Source organism: Anopheles merus, chromosome 3R (genome assembly GCF_017562075.2).
Source record: "Anopheles merus strain MAF chromosome 3R, AmerM5.1, whole genome shotgun sequence".
Classification (NCBI taxonomy): domain Eukaryota; kingdom Metazoa; phylum Arthropoda; class Insecta; order Diptera; family Culicidae; genus Anopheles; species Anopheles merus.
Genome location: NC_054084.1, coordinates 12,779,586 through 12,798,239, shown reverse-complemented (window position 1 = coordinate 12,798,239; position 18,654 = coordinate 12,779,586). Strand labels below are relative to the sequence as shown.

At 44.4% G+C, this 18,654-nt stretch overlaps 1 protein-coding gene across 2 annotated transcripts in view; it reads left to right on the top strand.

The window, feature by feature from the left end:
• Nucleotides 1-14,086, top strand: part of LOC121597559 (T-box protein H15-like) — a 51,602-nt gene extending 37,516 nt beyond the window's left edge. The window contains exons 5-7 of one of the 2 annotated variants that reach the window (XM_041923393.1): nt 8,546-8,790; nt 8,983-8,994; nt 13,211-14,086. In XM_041923393.1, coding sequence (XP_041779327.1) covers nt 8,546-8,790; nt 8,983-8,994; nt 13,211-13,730 — 777 coding nt within the window. In that variant the 3' untranslated portion in view covers nt 13,731-14,086. The remainder of the gene's footprint in view (nt 1-8,545; nt 8,791-8,982; nt 8,995-13,210) is intronic. The other variant, XM_041923394.1, reaches the window with a different exon arrangement.
• The last annotated feature ends 4,568 nt before the right edge of the window (nt 14,087-18,654 follow it).

The window sequence follows — 18,654 nt, the reverse complement described above, 5'->3', positions numbered from 1 at the left end:
CTTTTCCATTTGACACCTTCGCTCCGCGGTCGGTGCTGGTGGTGCGTGGTGGTATTCTATCCTTTTTTTTTTCTCTCCATTGGATTTCGCTTTCGTGGTCGCTGCGAGCGTCACAGCAGGACCAAACCGCTTGCCGGTAGAGGTAATAATCCTTCGGAGGTAATGTGTTGTCGCTCGCAAAAGGAAAGCGCCAAAGGAAGGAAAGCGTCCGGACCGTGTGTGTGTGTGTGTGCGCGTTCGGGATACGATTTGCATAATCCTAATTTCGTGATTATTTCGTCGACCTAACACATTCGCACCTTTTTTCCCTGCTTCCCATCTCCTCACTTCCCTCGCAGTGCTGCTCGCGGGCTTGAGTTCTAGCTAGGAACGAAACCCAGAAGTACCTTTGCGTAGCGTGGTTGGTTATTTCCTCGCTGCTTATTTTTACCATCACACACACACACACGGCGGCTACTTTGGGCTCGGTTTCTCCATCTACATAATTTACTATTATTTCGATGGGTGGATGAATTATTAATGCAACCTACCGACCCCGCGTACCGGCCACGGCAGCCATATTGGGCGTTTTTCCTTTCGCTTTATCGGGTTCGTTTGTGCACACCGCCCCACCACCACCGCACGTCACGTAAACTGGACTTTCAGCGACTTTTGGCGCTCGGAGTTGAGTGTGATATTTTGACACCTTATCACGTTGCTGGGTCGCGTTGCTGTACACCGCTCAACGCTTGCAACGAGCTGGTTTCCCCTGGTGGGGCTTTTGGGATTCGATTTGGATAAAAATGAAACCCCATCGAGCAAATAGGGCCGCTGATTTGAATAATTTCACCCACTGTGTGCTGTGTTTCATGCACCGTAATGGGATTGGAATACTTAATGGCCATACACTGGTGGTGATGTTTTCACTCTGTGTGTGTGTCTGTGCGTGGAGAAGCTTCAAGGCGAAAACAGCTGTAGAGTGAGAGGTTGGTTGTGTGTGTTTGTACGGCAATGGATCATTAATTACCACCGGCCACATTACCCGTGGGCGGGGTCTTAAATTAGCCTCTAACGGCGATTCGCGAACGCGCGAGAGCATAACTAATTCCGCGCCCGCGACATCCGCAGCAGCAGATGGCAAATCGATGGCAAAAATTATGACTCCATTCGGGAGCCGGTCCTGAGTGCCCGTTGACAGCCGGTACATCCGCCGCCGAGTGCGCCGACTGCAATTGATCGACTTGATCAGTGGGACAGGCAGGGTTGGGTTAGCCAGGTTGGTGGCCACTATAAACTTGCACCGTGCTTAGGCGTCGAGTTGGCGAACGGGCGTGAGGGCGCGGCTCCGACCATACCTGGGTTGCATAATTTGCAGATCGTTATCGGAAACACTTAATTAATCTCAGGTTTTGCGACACGGGGCCGTAAGGCTGGGCGTGTACGATCGACCGGTTTTGCGCCATCTTCGGGCAAAGTGGGAAGGGGGTTCGGGTCGCCTTTGCTGGGACTTGATAGGGCGACAGTTTCTTCACGACTACTGGCCAGCTGGGGAGCTGCTGGATGCGAAGGCTGCCACACTGGTTGCTTATTAAATTATTCAACGCTAATGTAATGTGCGTTATTAAGATGACTAAAGGCGACAAGGCGTTTGTGCGGGACACATCTCCATACATAGAAGAATAGATATTAAATTTATTTGGTTTCTGTATTAAAATGATATCACCTTTAATACCATATTCATTCCATGTGCAGCTCTCGGCTGTACTCGGATGTGAGCTCTCGGCCACCCCATCATGCCGGAAACTGATCTTTAACCGGTGTTCTAGTATGTCATCGTCTAAGTGTTGGGAGCACTGGGAGCACCTTTCGGCCGTAATGAGCACGGGGCCAATTCCATATGTGTGGGTCGTATTTTATCAGGCAATAAATCGAATTTGCTTCCCATTCATTCCCCGTGTTGTCTCGCGGTAAAATCTCCAGCAAATCATTATAGTTATATGATATACCATGCCATATACGGGCGGGGACGCAAGCAAACCGATCCATCGCTGCGATCCACAAAACGCCCCGTTCGTGCAAGCATTCTAGCGAGTGTCCGTTAGGAGTTTGGGGCTGCTTGCGATGACCAATGGACAGGAGCATGCGGCTGCTGCTGCTGCTGCTGCTGCTGCTGCTGCGTGCCACCGGTGGGCTTTGGAATCGAAGAGACCGCCCGTGGCGCTCCGGTGGTGGTGCGTTTGCTGGCCTTACTTTTGTCTCTACAAAAAAAAAGTATTCGACTCAAGTGGAAACGACATACTTTGCCACGGGATGAGGGGTTTGGGTTGGAAACGGGAGTTGGAATGTGTTTGTCACACGTAACCAAAAACCACGCCATGGGTGAGCGCGTGCTGCCGATTCGATTGCTTTTGTTTTATTTCTTTCAGATTTCTTTCAGAGATACTTAATTTTGAAGTAAAAATAAATTGTTGTAATAACTATGAAAGAAAGGCAATAGGTGTAGTATGAAGTAAAGCAAAAAGTTAAAATGAATGGTTTCAAAAAAAAGAAAAATAAAGATACAACATTAGATTATTTAATAAACAAGATTATAGAAAAGATATTAATTGTAAATGAAATTGGCAGAGTACCACATATTTCAATGTTAATTACAACATCCACATTTGAGTAAAAAGCTGTGATAATAAGCTCCCCTCTTAACTAAACATTATCCTGAGAAAATCGAAAGTATCTTTGAGATAATAATGCACTAGGTTATCCCCAGTACACTTTTCAATAGCTTATGAAGGTGGTTGGTTACACAATTCGCTGTTACAGGGTTTTCCAAGTTACTTGCGAATGTGCACATCATTATTCACCTCCTTCAAGATGTTTTTATAAAGCTGTTAAATGGTGTAATTGCATCAGAACAAAATTTCCGTAATTAGACATGATTTTCAACATATTACACAGAACTGTCAAACTCAATCCACCTTGAGATGTGATGAAAATCATGTGGAAGAACTGAAACATTATTGTCTTGCAAAGACATCATTTGACAGCTGTCTATAAACATCTTGTAGACAATGAAAAGCTACAACACAACATTGGAAATTGACATGGAAAACCTTTTATATCTACATCCATTGGAAAAAGTCTCTATAATCTAAACAGCCAACCAACCATCCATTGGAAAACATTTAGTATAACAGGAGATAATATGATTTTGTATCACCCAAATATTGGAACCATTATACCGGTTTGCAGCCTTTGTAACTAACCAGTTTGTTTCCTTATTACCGTCATAATGCCATTACAACGATCACAATTGACGAGTAGAAATCAAAATGTGGATATATTAGTGATTTGGAGAGGTGAACTTCATCGAAACATCAAAATCATTTGTTAGCCTTTTTATCACTCTACTCTTCTTAGGAACTTCAGTGAAAACCCATTCAATGGACCTCAACTTGTTATCTAGGTTAACACAAATACAATATTGTAAGGCTCTATGGATTTGATCCTTGTGAATAATGTCGGATGTTCAAATCTACCAGCAGACATTACCAATTCGCTAGTTTTAAAAGTTAATAAATCATTGATTACTTAAGCGAATTGAATGCTGCTTTGTGGAACAGTAAGGGTGTTTTATACAGGCTCAGTTTTATACTGAACTACCTTAAAAAACTTTTTCTGTTCTATCTTTTCAATAATTTTATAACGGTTTCTAAGTCGGCTCAACCGCTTTCCACAATTCCAAAATATCTTAAAGCACGTTTTAGAATCAAAAAGATAGCAACTATCGCTTTCTTATGCGTCATCAACACTTTCTACTAGATTATTAATACATTAAGAACTGTCTCACAATAACGGTTCTGCCAATATCCTGCTGGCTAACAAATCAGTAATTCGTTGCTTATCAGAAACTTGACGAAATTGTTCCAGATAATCAATTTCCAATTTCGAAAATAATCTCACACATTTACCATGTTGATGGGTTGAACAAACTCGTAATTAAAAAAAGAAAATGTTTCCAAATAAATTCCACAACAAATAAAAAGCACACATAGAATTGCTAGATTCGCTACTCCAAATTCATTCTCCAACGGAAACAAAATTTCGTGAATACTTGACAAATGCTCACAAGTCGTCTCATTATTAGTTGTAAAGTCCAGCAGCGAACGCCAGCAGTGCTTCTGGCACTAAACTGTTCGCTATTCAGCTTGTTTCTAGCCTGGTCCCGGGAATCGATTGCAACAACTCTGCTACGGCCGTCGAAAGCCCAAAACGAGCGCTATGCTCCGTCGGTCATGTTTAGGGGTATCCTAAAAAGTAGCATAGAAGCAAAGAAACCCTCCTCCCGAACCTTCCGGGTAACGAGTTTCGCAACATCCGGTGACGATAAGATAAAGCTTGTAATTAAGAACGTTGAAAATGAACCGTTCTATATGCTGACAAGTTTTTCACGCCAGGCCTCAATCCTCGACCCTTGTGGCCTGTGGTCGTGGTGGTACTGGTGTATGTATGCAAAGAGAAGTGAGTAGCAACGCATCGAAATGGTGTAGGCGAAAACGGCAAAAACTGTGGAGCTAAGTGTTATCTAGAAAAAGGATGCTGGGACCAGGTTTTAATCAGAAGCATCTGCTCGGTTTCGCTACACGTACACGCTGATGTACTACCTATCTTCCAAAATGTTGCTCTTCTTAATCATTAGCACAAGCGGGGGGAAAAAGGGGGCCGTGTGCGTATGTGTGGAGGGATACGAAGGCTCCCTTTTTCCGTTTACCCGTCAGGCCGACGTCCCGACGATGGCGTTCCAAGCCACTGAACCGTAACCCGGACTTCCACCGAACGAGGAGACGATCTGTGAAAAGCTGTTAGAAGAATCGATTTGTCGTCGAGTTTAGCACAGTTCGACTTGTCCCGCACCCTTCCCCTTCACCCACGGGGTGCTCCCTGGGCCCAAATCCTGGGCACTGTCAAGATGGACTTCCACTACTACCACTACAGAGCGCTGTGTGTGGACAGTTAATCCGTCGTGTTCGCCTGCGCGCCTCCACCCGAGCCAGGCGGTTTCTGTGATGGTGGTGCGGTCACCATGGTAACGAGCACCGGGCTGAAACCACTCCATGTGCGCTCTCTCGCTCTTTCTCTTTCTCTCGCTCTCTGTCTTTGCATATGGTCGTGAGCCTTGGAGCTGTGTGTAAGGAAAGTGTACTACACACACACACACACACACACCGCCGCACTGGCTTTTGCGTTTGTAAGTGTGCGATGGTGTAAGTGCCTACTGCCTACGGTTGTGTTGGTGCAGGCCTGCTTCGTCCTTTCTCGCGTTCGTTTGGCGGGGTGCTCATGGCGCACAGGTGGAAGAGCGCAAATTTAGAAAAGCTGATAAAGCGCGCATGTCTTCACCGTCCGGCTGGGTAAAGCGGTGCGGAAAAGCGAAGGCCTTGCGTGGAGGTGGTGCGAAGGTTGCCCGTTGCTCCTGGTTCACGGGCCTCTTCGCGCCCTCGCCGGTAGCTGCGTCGGTGAGTGTTAGTCTATCTGATGGTGCTTAGCATAAAAATGGCTCCATCCGTGCAGTGGTGGTGAAGTGTACGCCAACACCATGCGCGCGAGAGAGAAAGAGAGACCGCTCCGGTGCCCGATGGTGGCGAGGTGTTAGCTTGATAAATTAGGTACGAAACATCAGACCCTGTGTCTGGCCGGGCTCCACCGTAACGCCCGTGCGACTGGTCCCGTTGGCCACCAGCTGGAAACTGTTGAAGTGTGATGGGTTTCCCGCTCGGTGAGCAGTTTTTCTGCTACATTTGGTGCAGAGCTGGACAGCTTGTGCATATGTGGGGCTGTGTGTGTTGGGAGCTTTGGGAATGGGAATCTATTTTCCGACAGGAATTTAGTTGATGAGCGCTACTCCTAAGCCACCGGTCGAGTATCTCCGGTCTGTACGGACGTTATGTAAGCTTGTCTTTAATCTGCTCGAACCAACTCGACCCTATTGATTGATCGTGTACAGGGCTATAAGACACTAAATGAGCATCTCGATCATAATTAGCATGTCACGGGTGCTTGCAAATCGACAACCCTAGAACCGTGTGTGGGGCCTCCCGAAGTCTCATCTGCTTGTAATAGCAGACGCTAATCCAACCCTATCGTCTAACCAACCGGTACATTCGTATCGATAAATTATGTTGATTAGTACTGTCACCGGTGAAACCATGCGGCAGAAAGGGCCGGAACGGTTTTGCAAACCGTCCGTAAGCACCTGGCCAGTACTGTTTACACAGTCGCTTTGTGTCGATTGGTTCCATGTACTCGCGATGTCGGGTATCGGAAACGGCGGCAGCACTTGGCAGCGCGACCGGCGAATATGGTAACACGCCTTCCGCCTTCGCACTAATTACCGGGCAAATGTCTCTATAAAACATCGTCCATAAATTATGCGGGTTATCTGACTGTCGTGGTGGTCCCGGTGTCTAGTCGCAGGCAAAGCGATACAAAGCGAGGGACAGCGAGTGCTCCCAGGAGGGAAGCATGCTTTAATACCTGCACCAGACACAGACACTCCTGGCAGATTCTGTGGAGTTGGAGTGTTCGTTCGTAGAGTTGTTCGGGGAATGTTTTAAGTGTCTTCTTGTCTGTTGAAGAGCTTTTCCCCAGGAGCCGGTCTCTTGCTGGACAAATAAATCGATCGTAAGCGAGAGAAAAGGCATAAACTATTTTCTTCGCTCTGCAGACATGGCACTTCTATAAGGGAGTTGTTCTCCTCTCCTTAAGGAACTCAATGTTACTAGCGCTAAACCATAAACCTCACAGCGTGGCGAGTTATTTACTTTACGGACATTAAAACCTGCTCCAGACTGTATGTACTCCCAATCCACAGTAAACCAGCAAGAAAGACTGCAAATTTGTTTAACTATCCACGTTTATGTACTTCACGTCCAAGGTGATGATGTTCCCTCAACACCTTCTCGCCCGCTCAGCTTGCGGGTTTTTTTTTGTGTTGGTTCGTCCTCCAAACGAACCCAGAAATAGAACCATTTCTGGGGTGCATTCCACTCGCTCGCGTCCGCTGCTGGAAAATATCGATTTTTTGTCCGTTATCTCTTTATTATTGATATTTGCTTTAACGATTCCTTTTGGCGCAAACGGAACGGACCATTCGGCCCGCGGGCCCCCGGGTGCACCGACCGTTCGACGCGCCATTTTTGCCCACTGTCCACAGCAGCCACCAATCGGGCCGGGCCGTTCACTCCACCATTGGGGTAAGGATAGTGAGGGGAGAATGTATATACAGGGTTACCGTAGCCGTGGAGCTCGATTTTCTCTCCACTCTCTCACTCTCGCTCTCTCTCTCTCGCCGTATCTCGTGGGGACGATATCAATTTCATCAAATCATAATTTATGGATTGCCATTCCCCTTATAAATGGTTTATTCTCTGCTCGTCGTCGTCGTCGTTGTTGTCGTCGTCGATGTGGCCATCGCCGTTGTTTAAGGAGGGCGGGGGGGGGGGGGGGGGGGGTACGTGGGGGGTGTTGGGCTCAGTGCTGGCGGTTGTAGCAGCTTGCCGGCTGTCAAATTCATGGCTCTTTCGTCTCTGGAATATCATATTTCGCCTTGCACGGTGTTAGGCGCCCACGTTCACTTATGGCTGATTGCGTGTGTCTTTGTCTGTGAGTGTGTGCGCGCGCGCGCGCCTGTGTCGGTAAGTGAGGGAAGGATGCTGTTACGATACGCGGAATGCTGACGTGTTTCGTCCTTTTTCTTCGGCACGGGTGTACGTGCTCGATTACAGCTTCCCCGTTGGCAGGAAATGGCAGCACAAAAACACATTCTTCACGCAAGTGCGCAAAACACCCATTTTACGCGTGGCGTGTGTGTGTGTGTGGATGGAAAATATTTTGCACCACCATTGCGGCCATCATTTTCCGGACGGCTGGAGCTACGAGCTACGGTACGAAGTTGCTTTCGAGTTTGTGTTGAGTTGTTTACTGCGCATTAAACTTTCAGGATTCATCTCGCTTTTAGAATCAGGTGGAGCAAACTCTCGTTTCGAAAAAGTGGAAGGAAAATTCGTTTGAATTCGCAAGAAACGAGTCAGAAATGTTGATTTGAAAGATGTTCTTGTATGTTTGCTGTAATTTACGAAGAAATATATTTCTTCACGTATTGTAATACAATCTCCTGAAAAGACTAGTTAAGTACAAAAGAAAAATGAAATAATTAAAGGCTTTGAACATGAAATTCATTTAAAGTGATATTAAAATAAAAGCGAGCAAAAACATTTTGTTCTGCTTTTAATTACAGTTTAAGAATTTAAGATAAGTATAAGTAATAATGCCATTTTTGCACAAATATGCATTAAAGTTTTGACATTGAACTAAACAACTGTCTTTCAGCTGAAAATTCCAGAAAATGTTCAATTATTTTAGAAACGAAAAGTAATGAGCAGAAGGGCCAAACACGAATAATTCGAAGTTGTTTCCATTCATGGCGTTCTATAATTTATAACACTATTTTGGAAAAAAAACTGCAAAAAACTCTTCTCCAACATTTGTCATTTGTCTGGCTTTCTCCCTGCAGATTGTACTGAACTCGATGCATCGCTATCAACCCCGCATACATTTGGTTCGTCTCGTACCCGGGCAAAACATTCCCAACTCACCCAATGAGCTGCAGGAAGTGGACCACAAAACGTACGTTTTCCCGGAGACGGTATTCACCGCGGTTACGGCCTACCAGAACCAGCTGATAACGAAGCTAAAGATCGATTCCAATCCGTTCGCGAAAGGATTCCGGGACTCGTCACGTTTGACCGATTTTGATAGGTATGTAAAAAGTTATGAAAAACTCAATTATGGAGTGTATTTTGAGCGTAGTTGTGTGAGAAACAGCTGTTGAATGATTTTTGAAATTATTACTCTCTTGATAGTGGAAACCACTATTGAGTGTTACCTCCGAGACAGGTTCTTGGGGAGCAAAATTAAGTCTTCTTAACTAAGTCCCCTTTATACTTTCAGCTACTCTGGCATGTAAGTATTGTAGCTGCCGAAGCTGAACAACAAGGACAAATACAGTTTGTTTGAAATTATTATTGATGCCGTATTTGCGTATCAATGCATCTCTATCGAGTCCAAATGATTGATAAAGCCTTTACTTAAATTATCTTTTGTTTGTAGCCAACCCTTCCGCAGTTCGCACAACTTTTTACGCAGCCCTGTGTATTGACTCACTGTTTTGTGGCTGGTTTTTCATTTTTTTCTCCCTTCGTCAACTCAACAACGTCTTGCGTCCAGTTTGCCTTGAGGGTATTGTCTCCTCCCCATAGCACTCACCCAGTCCTTACCCACCCAGCGCGGGATTGAGATGAGAAATAAAATGACGACGTTTTTCTCAGCCCGTTCTTCTGTGTGTGTGTGTGTGTGAGCTTGGACCTCCGTTTCGATGCTCCAGGTTTCGTTTTCGTTTCACTAAAGTGTTGATTACAGAGCGGCACATTCGGCACCTCCATAAAGCGTTCGCGGTGCACAAATCGTATGAAGGCGTTGCGCAAAAACAAAAAAAAAAGCGCTATGGAAACGCTGAAGAAATACAGTCTGGAGGAAGGCAAAACGGAGCTAAATGACTGTTAAAAGTGGTCGTAATTATTCTGACAACTGTGCTGCGCTGGCCTCCGGGCACCCAGCCAAGACGTCGTCGACGACGCAAAGCTTGGGCTTTCCTTGCGCGTGTGCCCCTTCCTCCCCGCCCCACCCTACGAACTGCTGGAAAGAAGCAGCAGAAGGGAACGATGGAAGGCTTTGGCCATAGGTTTCGTAGTTTCGGAGGGCGTTGATTGTGCGCCCTTTTTTCGTAGCCCCGCCGGGCGGTGCGGTTTTGCGTTGCGTCAAAGGACGCGGCGAGAATTAAAGCGAACCTCGGTCGCAAAACCCTTCGATGTGCGTAATGATTGATAAAATCCTTACAACACCTTCCAGCGTTCGGCAAAAATAAGCGCGGCATAGTGAATCGACCGGCAAGGCGGGAGATGCCCACGAGAACGCAAGAGCTGCGGGCTGCGTAGTAATTTACACGAAATTGATGAACTTCGAGCCGCTAAAGCGTAACGTGCCGGGCGGTAATAATTTATGACTGTCCGACCGACGGAAGGATGTCCGCCAGTCTGCGGGAAGAGTGGCCCGAGCGTGCACTCCTTCGAAGGGTTTCAATCGAGTCTCGGCTGCAACAGACAGCGAGACGCAGCCCTGATCAAGAGCAAGAATTGCAGTTTTTGAGAGTTTCTTTCATTTTGAGCTGAAAAGTAGGGGAAAAAAGGGAAAATAAAAGCAAACTTCAAACCGCACTTGACCGTTAGCACATTCTTTGGGAAGGAAGATTGATGTTTCCAGCCATTCAATCCGGTGTGTATGTGTCTTCAGGCCTGTTGTCCTGTGGCTTTGTTTCTATTCACCTGCCACTCGTCAAACGGCAACACATTAGATGCATAGCTTTTGAGGCAACACATCGATCATGATTTTGCTGCCAGCGAAGGAATTCACATGTTTGAAAGTAAAACACATTTTGATGAGCGGTCGTGGGAGATTGGTAGGGAGGAATCCAGTAGGTTATCACAAACTACAGAGATACAGAAAGATACAAATGGGATACAGAATTTAAAATATTAAAATTGTTTTACATAATCAAAATTTTGAATAAGGAAATAATCAAAACTTTACTGATTTGATCGCTTTATCGCATTTGTTTGGTTGGAAATCATATTACAGCAGTGTAGTCACAAGAATTGTAATGTCTGGAAGGCATGAAAGAAATTCATCAACTAGCTGTAAGCATAGTTCAATCGGACTCAATCTGAGAATAATAAGTACCTAGATCAACGAAGCCACAACCAACTTAATCACAAGACTTCAAGCGACGTAAGGATTTTAGAAAAGTTATGCTTTGAAGAATAACAGCAAAAAAGGTCTGATGCTGCAGGTTATACTAAAAGCATTGCAGCATTTCTATGCGTCCTCCATTGGGCTCTGGGCGTCTTTTTAAATATAGTATTGGCAATGACCAAAAGAGTCCTGATCCATAAACATAAACGAATTGATTTCCAACATTCGCAAGGGGTTTGATCAATTAAAAGTTGTCTTTGCGCTATAGCTGCAGGCGATTCATGAAATCACATAACTAATTTAAATCGTTGTACATAATTGTTTTCCATAATACTATTTTATTCGCCTTTAATTCAAAATAAGGCAAAAGCATTATTTTTCATCAGCTTCTATGGACATTATTTCCATAAGACGAACCCTCAAAAAAGGTCAAATAAGTTCAACAAGCCAAAGGCGGCAGTTTTCGGCAGTATCGGCGAACCCACTTTGCTTTAATTAAAGGACCGATCGACCGATCGGGAGTCACAGTAGGCTGTCGGCCACCGTCACTGATCCCCATCCCGTTGCTACCCCAATTGAGTGAGGCAAGTGAGGCGTGAAACCGGAAGATGATTAGCGGTTAAAGTGCATCTCGATAAGATGAATCCCAAAGTTAAAGGGAAAAAAAATAATAAAGAAATGCAGAGGTAGGTCAATGATTGGAAAGGGCTGAAGACACCGATCGGTTTACCGTCGCTGTTCTGATTCCATGAATGCCGGCTTTATGCCAAAGAGAAGTATGTTTTCCTTTCTTCTCACTCACTTTTGAAGACCTGTCAATCTAGAATGGGACCTCCAATTTCGGCAAAGGGTTCTCGAGGTGGGGGGATATAGCATAACATTTTAAAAGCAACACTCTGTTCAGTTGCATCCTTCAGCCGCCGGTCTGCTGCAAAAGCGCAATGCGCAAGAAAGAGCACAAACACAACGAGAAAGAGAGAAAAGCACGCGGAAGAGCACAAAGGCAAAATGTAAAGCATGGTACAATTGGTCAGATTTTTCATAATTACACCCGATGATAGCAGCTAATAATTGAAGGCTCTAATTTGTTGTACGCGAGGTGTGAAGGAATCTTCGGCGGCCACTGCGACCTGTTGCTGAAGTCGCCGTGTTTCGCCGAAAGTCCTTCACCGGCATCACCGCCGTGCTTATCCGCTGGGCGAGCATGCACCGGCACCCGGAGCGGACGATCGGAACAGCAACAACAACAAAAAAAAAAGGAGCGAACAGCCCTTCAGGCTAATATCATCACCAGAGCGGCATTCGGTAAATTACAGGGCGGCAGATCGTGCGATCGCGGCTCGGCGAGTGTCGTTTCATGTTCATGGCTTCTCTCCTCCCTTGTTTCGCTGCTTTTCAACGGTCATTCAGGTTGGGATGGTGGCATTGGCAGGAAAGACTGTTGGGTCTGGGGGAATCCTGTTTCGTGACTGCCGAAGTTTTCGCTCTTCTTCACCCTTCCGTAACGTGCTTGGGTTGGGGTGGGCCGTTCTTGGCCGGAGTGATTTTGGGATCGAGCCGTGAATGAGATCGCTGCGAGCCTTCCCGGAGCCACCAGTTTCAAGTTGGTGGCACGGCGTTCACTCTGCTGGTGGAGAGAGCATTGAAAGGGGTAGTTTTCCTCCACAGAACAAGCCGCAATTCAGCCCCAACGTTAGGCTCTTGAACACGATGATGGTCCTGACGGTACGGTTGACTCAGACTGCTACATTTCCCCCCCCTCCCGTTAAGCCTATTTTTTCCACCTGATGATGATCATCCTGCCTTTTTCTTGCGGGCTATGCTTGAGAGAAAAATCAAAATCGATCGCCGTACCGGCGTAGTCAAACTGATCACGTGAATTGGTTTATGGTCGTGTGAAATTGAAAATGAAGCGAAGTTTATAGTTATTTAATAATGGATCGGTGTTGCCGGAACAAGTCCTTTGTTGGCCACGGTGGTATCGCGGTACTTTCGCTCCTGCTTGCTCAGCATCGTTCTCGTTCCGCAGAGCACATTAGCTTGCAAAAAGATGATGATGATGATGATGATGGTGATGATGATTATGATGCGAAAAGACGATTTCTGGGGTTTGGCCGTGGGTGTGTCTGAAGCCTAAAATTACTCTGCAGAGAAATTGTTACATCGTTGCAGGAACGAATATCTGGTCACAGGGTCTCCCGATGTGATGAGCTCAATTTTAGGAACAAGAAAGTGACATATCAGTTGTAGTTATGAAAATGTTGTTCACTTATTTAATATAATAAAAACATAACAAGTCTTGCTGTCTGTAATCTCTCCTACAGTGAATTAATTATCGTAAAATTCCTTGCACTTTTTATTCAACTCTCAGGGACCCAATGGACGCACTCCTACTTGAGCAACATCTCCGTTCACCGATGCGCCTGTTCCCCGACCCGATGACGATGGCTCAGTTCGCTTCGAGTCAAGATCCGGACGGCTCTGCCCAGGCGGCGCTCTTCGAAAAGGCTCGTCAGCATCTGCAGCTGTGGGGCCGATCGCCGTACAGCGAGCTGCTGCTGCCCCAGATGTATCAACGACCTCCCGCCAGCCTCGGTGCGCTTAATCTTGGACTCTGGCAAGCCACCGGCGGCCAGTGGCCCCCACAGATTCCACCCGGCTTTCTACAGCAAACGGCTTCGCTGGCCGTAGCAGCAGCCGCTGGCCAAAGCCCTCGTACGCCACCACCACAAGGACAGCCTGCCTCGAGCCCGTCGCCCAGCTCTGACTCACCGTCACCGAGCGAGATGCGATCCCGGCAGCTGGGCAATCGGTTCAGCCCCTATCAGATACCTCCACAGCATGCCCAACAGCAGCCAACAGGGTCGGGCTGCAGGACACCACCACGCTAGTGCTGTACGTTGGTAGGAGTTTACGTGACCTAAGTGGATTGGTTTTCTTGTAGATATGGAGTAATCGTTGTTGTATATAAGTGTTTATATAACATCAAAGTGTTACTGAACTGAGTGCACTTTTCACATCACACCTTGTTATTTATTTTAGCCACCGATAGCATTTTACATAATTCTTTTACTAGCAGCATTGATTAAAAATGTAATTTTATTTTGTATGTGTTATGTGTTTATAAGACATAATCATTTTACGACCACATGATATATTTATTATTTACGCAATAATTGTTCTACACTATTGTAAAATAAGCGATGCAATTGTGATTATAAGACAGTAAATAAATATCACCATGACATTCTACATGCTAAATTTGGTTTTTAATGTAGTAGATTTGTATAAAAAGTGAAAGAAATAAAGATGTTTGCTATAACAAGATGGTACGTAAAAGTTGCTTCAAATGAGATTTTCGAAAATTATTCTTATATAGCCTAATTGCATTCAAAACGCAATGTTTAATTAATTTTGTTTGCAGATTATGTACCAAGTCATATTTTGAAATATCTTTTTCTGAAAGGGAACAGCTGAAGAAAGAAATGTTACTATCAAATATGATGTGATATGAGAAAACTCAAAGGACTAGACAACAAAAGAATATAAGTACTAATGATTCATGTCCTATCTTGTTAAACAATTGATTGATAGTTTTAGGAATTATCAACTTTCTTTTTGATTTCGAGAATCTATGAATTAATTAGTCTGATAAAAAAAAATTAAATTGGTTTAGTTGTGCATCAAAAACTATTTATTTGCTTGTACAATTCTTCAACATTCAAGAAACCTAATCCAAAGTAAAGCTCAAGAAATCAATCGGTTTAAAAAGACTCGTCTCAAGGCTACTTTATTATATTTTGCGTCACGTCTCTCTGCGTCTCAGAAAGTCTTTAATTAATGATCGTATGATTGGTTAGAAAGATGTTTGTTTGATTTGTTTAACAAAGACGGGGTTTCACATGTACGTTTAAACCACATCAATATTTTATATTTTATGGAAGTCTCTCTTATCCAAGTTTTTTTTAGTTCCTCCACCAGTGTTAAAACAGAAAAAAATCAAATTCAATTAAGCTTCAATATAACAATTATTTGCTTATTTGCTTATGAGTTGAGGCATCATATCTTTGATTTTCAATTGAATAAAAGCTCTAATCAACTCATGAGCTCAGAAAAGCAACATAATATTATTGTAAGCAGTAATGTCCTGTTAGGAATATTATTGTATGAATCAGATGGATCAGATGATTTATCATGCTCTGTTTTACTTTGTTTATTAACTTACAGCATTTCGATCCTTGCTCTCAGTGACATACCGAGTCAGTAGGGAATACAGTACGTCCAGCAAATCATACACGACATGGAGCAACCTCATCATTGATGGTGTGAATAATTTACTACCTACCGATTGTTTGCTAGCTACCATAAATCATAACTTTGACCAAAGCTGCTCGACATGGTCATAAGTGTAGGTTTATTTTTTATACGGAGTATTTCTCATGCCATGCATGGTGCGGTCTCATAGGTATTCCGTAACATACGCCTAGCAAAATCTGCACATCTATTTTTTTGTCTTCCTCTTCTGCTACTAGATTAAATGTACTGTTTCTCAGAGTTAGTAACAGAAGGTAGAACCGAGGAGAAACGAGCATCAAATGACGCGTATCATCTCGGCCACGCGACCAAAACCCGGCGCATCCCTGTAGGCGCACCCGTGCCCGCCCCTCGAGCATGCACCGTGCACGGATGATACTCCGAAGTAATCGCGAGGGATGATACTCCGTTGAGCATGACGCTCCGATGTGGCTTGTGCCGTGTCCAATAAATATCATTCGATACGCGTTCGATCTGGTAGCGAGTGACTCGTCCTGCCGTTTGTTTTTTTCCTTGTTGAAATTCAATTTAACAGTCTTAAGGGATTACGTGACCCCGGGATGGGAGGGACCCATCCCATCCTCGATGATTAGCCGGGTCGGGCAATGTCACGTGTCCCATGGATGAGATACCGAAAATTACCGACAAGAACTATCACCTACCTACTCTCCCGTCGATGGTGTGAAATTGCATCCACTCATCTGCCCGACTTTTGCCTGCCTGCACGCTTGCAGACAGTTGCACCGAGACTAACGGCATCGTTACTACACACATTCACACGTGCCATCGTGCGTATGTCGGTGTGTTTTGCCCCGAAGGTATTCGAATGGGGGAAAGGGCTTTCTTTAAAACACCCAAGCCCGTCCGAATAAAGTGCTCGCAATGGTGTGAACGCAATGGTCGTGCCAGGCAATCAGCGAGCCCGATTCACTTTCGCGTGCAAACCGCGCTGCATTGTGTTAATTGTCACCTTCGCCGGGTAGTGTCCGGCGGCAATCACGAAACCGTGCGGCAGTAGGGCCGGCCCCAGATGAGCCATTAGCACCGCATTGCAGTGCACTTGATGAAGATGACGCGCAAATGAACGGGCGGTTAAACAAAAAAAAAAACACATCCGAAGCGCATAACGAGCTGCAATTGCACACTCGCGCGCCAGCCATGCGGTTGACTGCGTGCGGTGCGTGGGTAGCAGGGAGTCGATTTATCATTTTTTCCCCACCATTTAACGCTGCAATTGACCGCACCACAGTTTGGCTTTGTGTGCCGAAATTTTGGGCCGAAACGGTTTGCGTTTGCACTCACTTGAGAACTCAATTAATATTGGCAGTAGTTTAGAGAGAAGAAAGGGTGGTTGCTTTTTAATGCGAGTGAAATTTCAACACAGGTGAAGAATATGCAATTGTGTTTGAAGTTTCACTGGAATCTTATAATTGTTGCAAATGAAGCGGTTAATGAATCATGCTGTTTTTGTTTTCTAATGAAGATATTGTTGTGGCGGAGCCAAGGAGCAATTAACGCTAATAGAACAGTTTTGTAAATCTATTTATTTGGGCAGTATAGACGTTTTACAGGACTTTAAAAATCCTGTAGACAAAGTCATCGAGGTTTGACTTTTCTTAAGCTTAACATAGACTCTTTGAAAACAGTGATCAGTATTGATGGAACTTTTGAAACCCTCATATTGGCTGCATTTTTCTTACTTGCTGCGGTGGGTATCTATAAAACAAACAGAGATGACAGAAAAAGTAATCTCAAGAAAGAACAGTTTTTCCGTATTTACATGTTATTGTTTTGAAAACTCAAAGGCAATTGTCAATGTGCTCAACGTACAATTTGAACGAACTATTGTTTGAATTACACAACTTAAGACTGCGTAAAGGAGTTACTTTCATGGAAAATCAAAGTTAGAGTGTAAATCAGCAAAAACTATTTAGTACTTAGAACAAGATTAGGAAGTCAGTATTTGGTCATAATAACCTTGTAAGATAGCCGGTCTCATGGTACAGTCGTCAACTCGTACGACTTAACAACATGCCCGTCATGGGTTCAAGCCCCAAATAGACCGTGCCGCCATATGTAGGACTGACTATCCTGCTATGGGGGAAATCAATAAGTCACTGAAAGCCAACCCCACAAGTGTGTTGGCAGGCCTTGACCGGCATCGGTTGTTGAGCCAAAGAAGAAGAAGAAGAACCTTGTAAGATGATTTGTGAAAGAAGAAGAAAAGTAAAATAGGAGTGATCAGTTTTTAATTTCGTTAATGTTAACAAATATCCTTATAAAAACTAATTTTTAATAATAAGCTTGTGCAGTCAGGATTCTTTTGCTTAATGAAGAACTTTAGAGAAACACTGGATTTATTTATTTTTGTATATTTGTATATTTGTAAATGACATGACCTTCGTTTTATCGTGATACCTTGACAATACTTCTATAACATATAAAATTAACTTAACAAATACAATTTAAAACATTGCCCTGAAGTGCATTTTTAAGCATTGCAAAAATCTATATGTCTTTGCCATTAAATTTACAGATAAGGTTTGCAAACAAATCTACTATAATAACCAAAATTATGTAAAATTATTAACTTTCTTATTTCTACAATTATGTTTTATATTTTTTAATTTTTTAATCAATAATCGAAACGTAGTAATTGAATAAACAAATTTAACTAGCTCAAACTGTCGTCTAATATCGTAACAGACCTGGTGCATTAAATACAACACAAAATCAAAAGCATCTATCTGCTTTTTAAGTGAATCTTTACCCGTCCCAGACCCAGAATTAGGAGCCAGATTTATTTCAAAACCAATCAAACCCATCCACCTTGTCTGTACTGCCCGCCTTTGGATCGTTGTCACCGTCAATAATGCTTCACAAAATGGCAACCGTCAAAGCACGAGGGCAACGTTTCGCAAACAACATGTACCCCGGCTCCAGCTTACCGTTCCACCACACGCTCCACTCATAAACTGTCAAACTTAAATAGTGACCACCCCAGCCCGACGCAACCCATCATCCGGTGAGGAATGGGTTTCCATTTCAGTGCGCTTCTCCAGCCGAAAATGCAGCCTAATTCGATTGACATTTCATCCCGTCCGCTTTTAACGGATTGACACTGTCGAGCAGTGAAATGAGCAGGCGTGAGCAATTCCGCTGCCAACATAAGCATACACACGCATACACACACACACACACTCACTAGCCGGGGCCTTAAGTGGCTATTTTGGGATGCATTTTTCGGTCCTTCCTCTACCGTGCACCGCGAGCCGAGCAGCTTTGCTGCACTGGACTAACTGTCACGAACTAACGCTTGTGGAAGTTGTTAATGGAGTGCGCCGTGTGTTTGTGTGTTTGATATTTGTACCATTTTTTGTCGCCTCCCCGCCGGGCGAGGAATGTGGGAGGAATTAGAACAAAAAATGTAAAGAGCAAAAGACAAATGGGCACCACGCATTGATGTATGGGAACGGGAATAAAAAGCTTCATAATTCGACG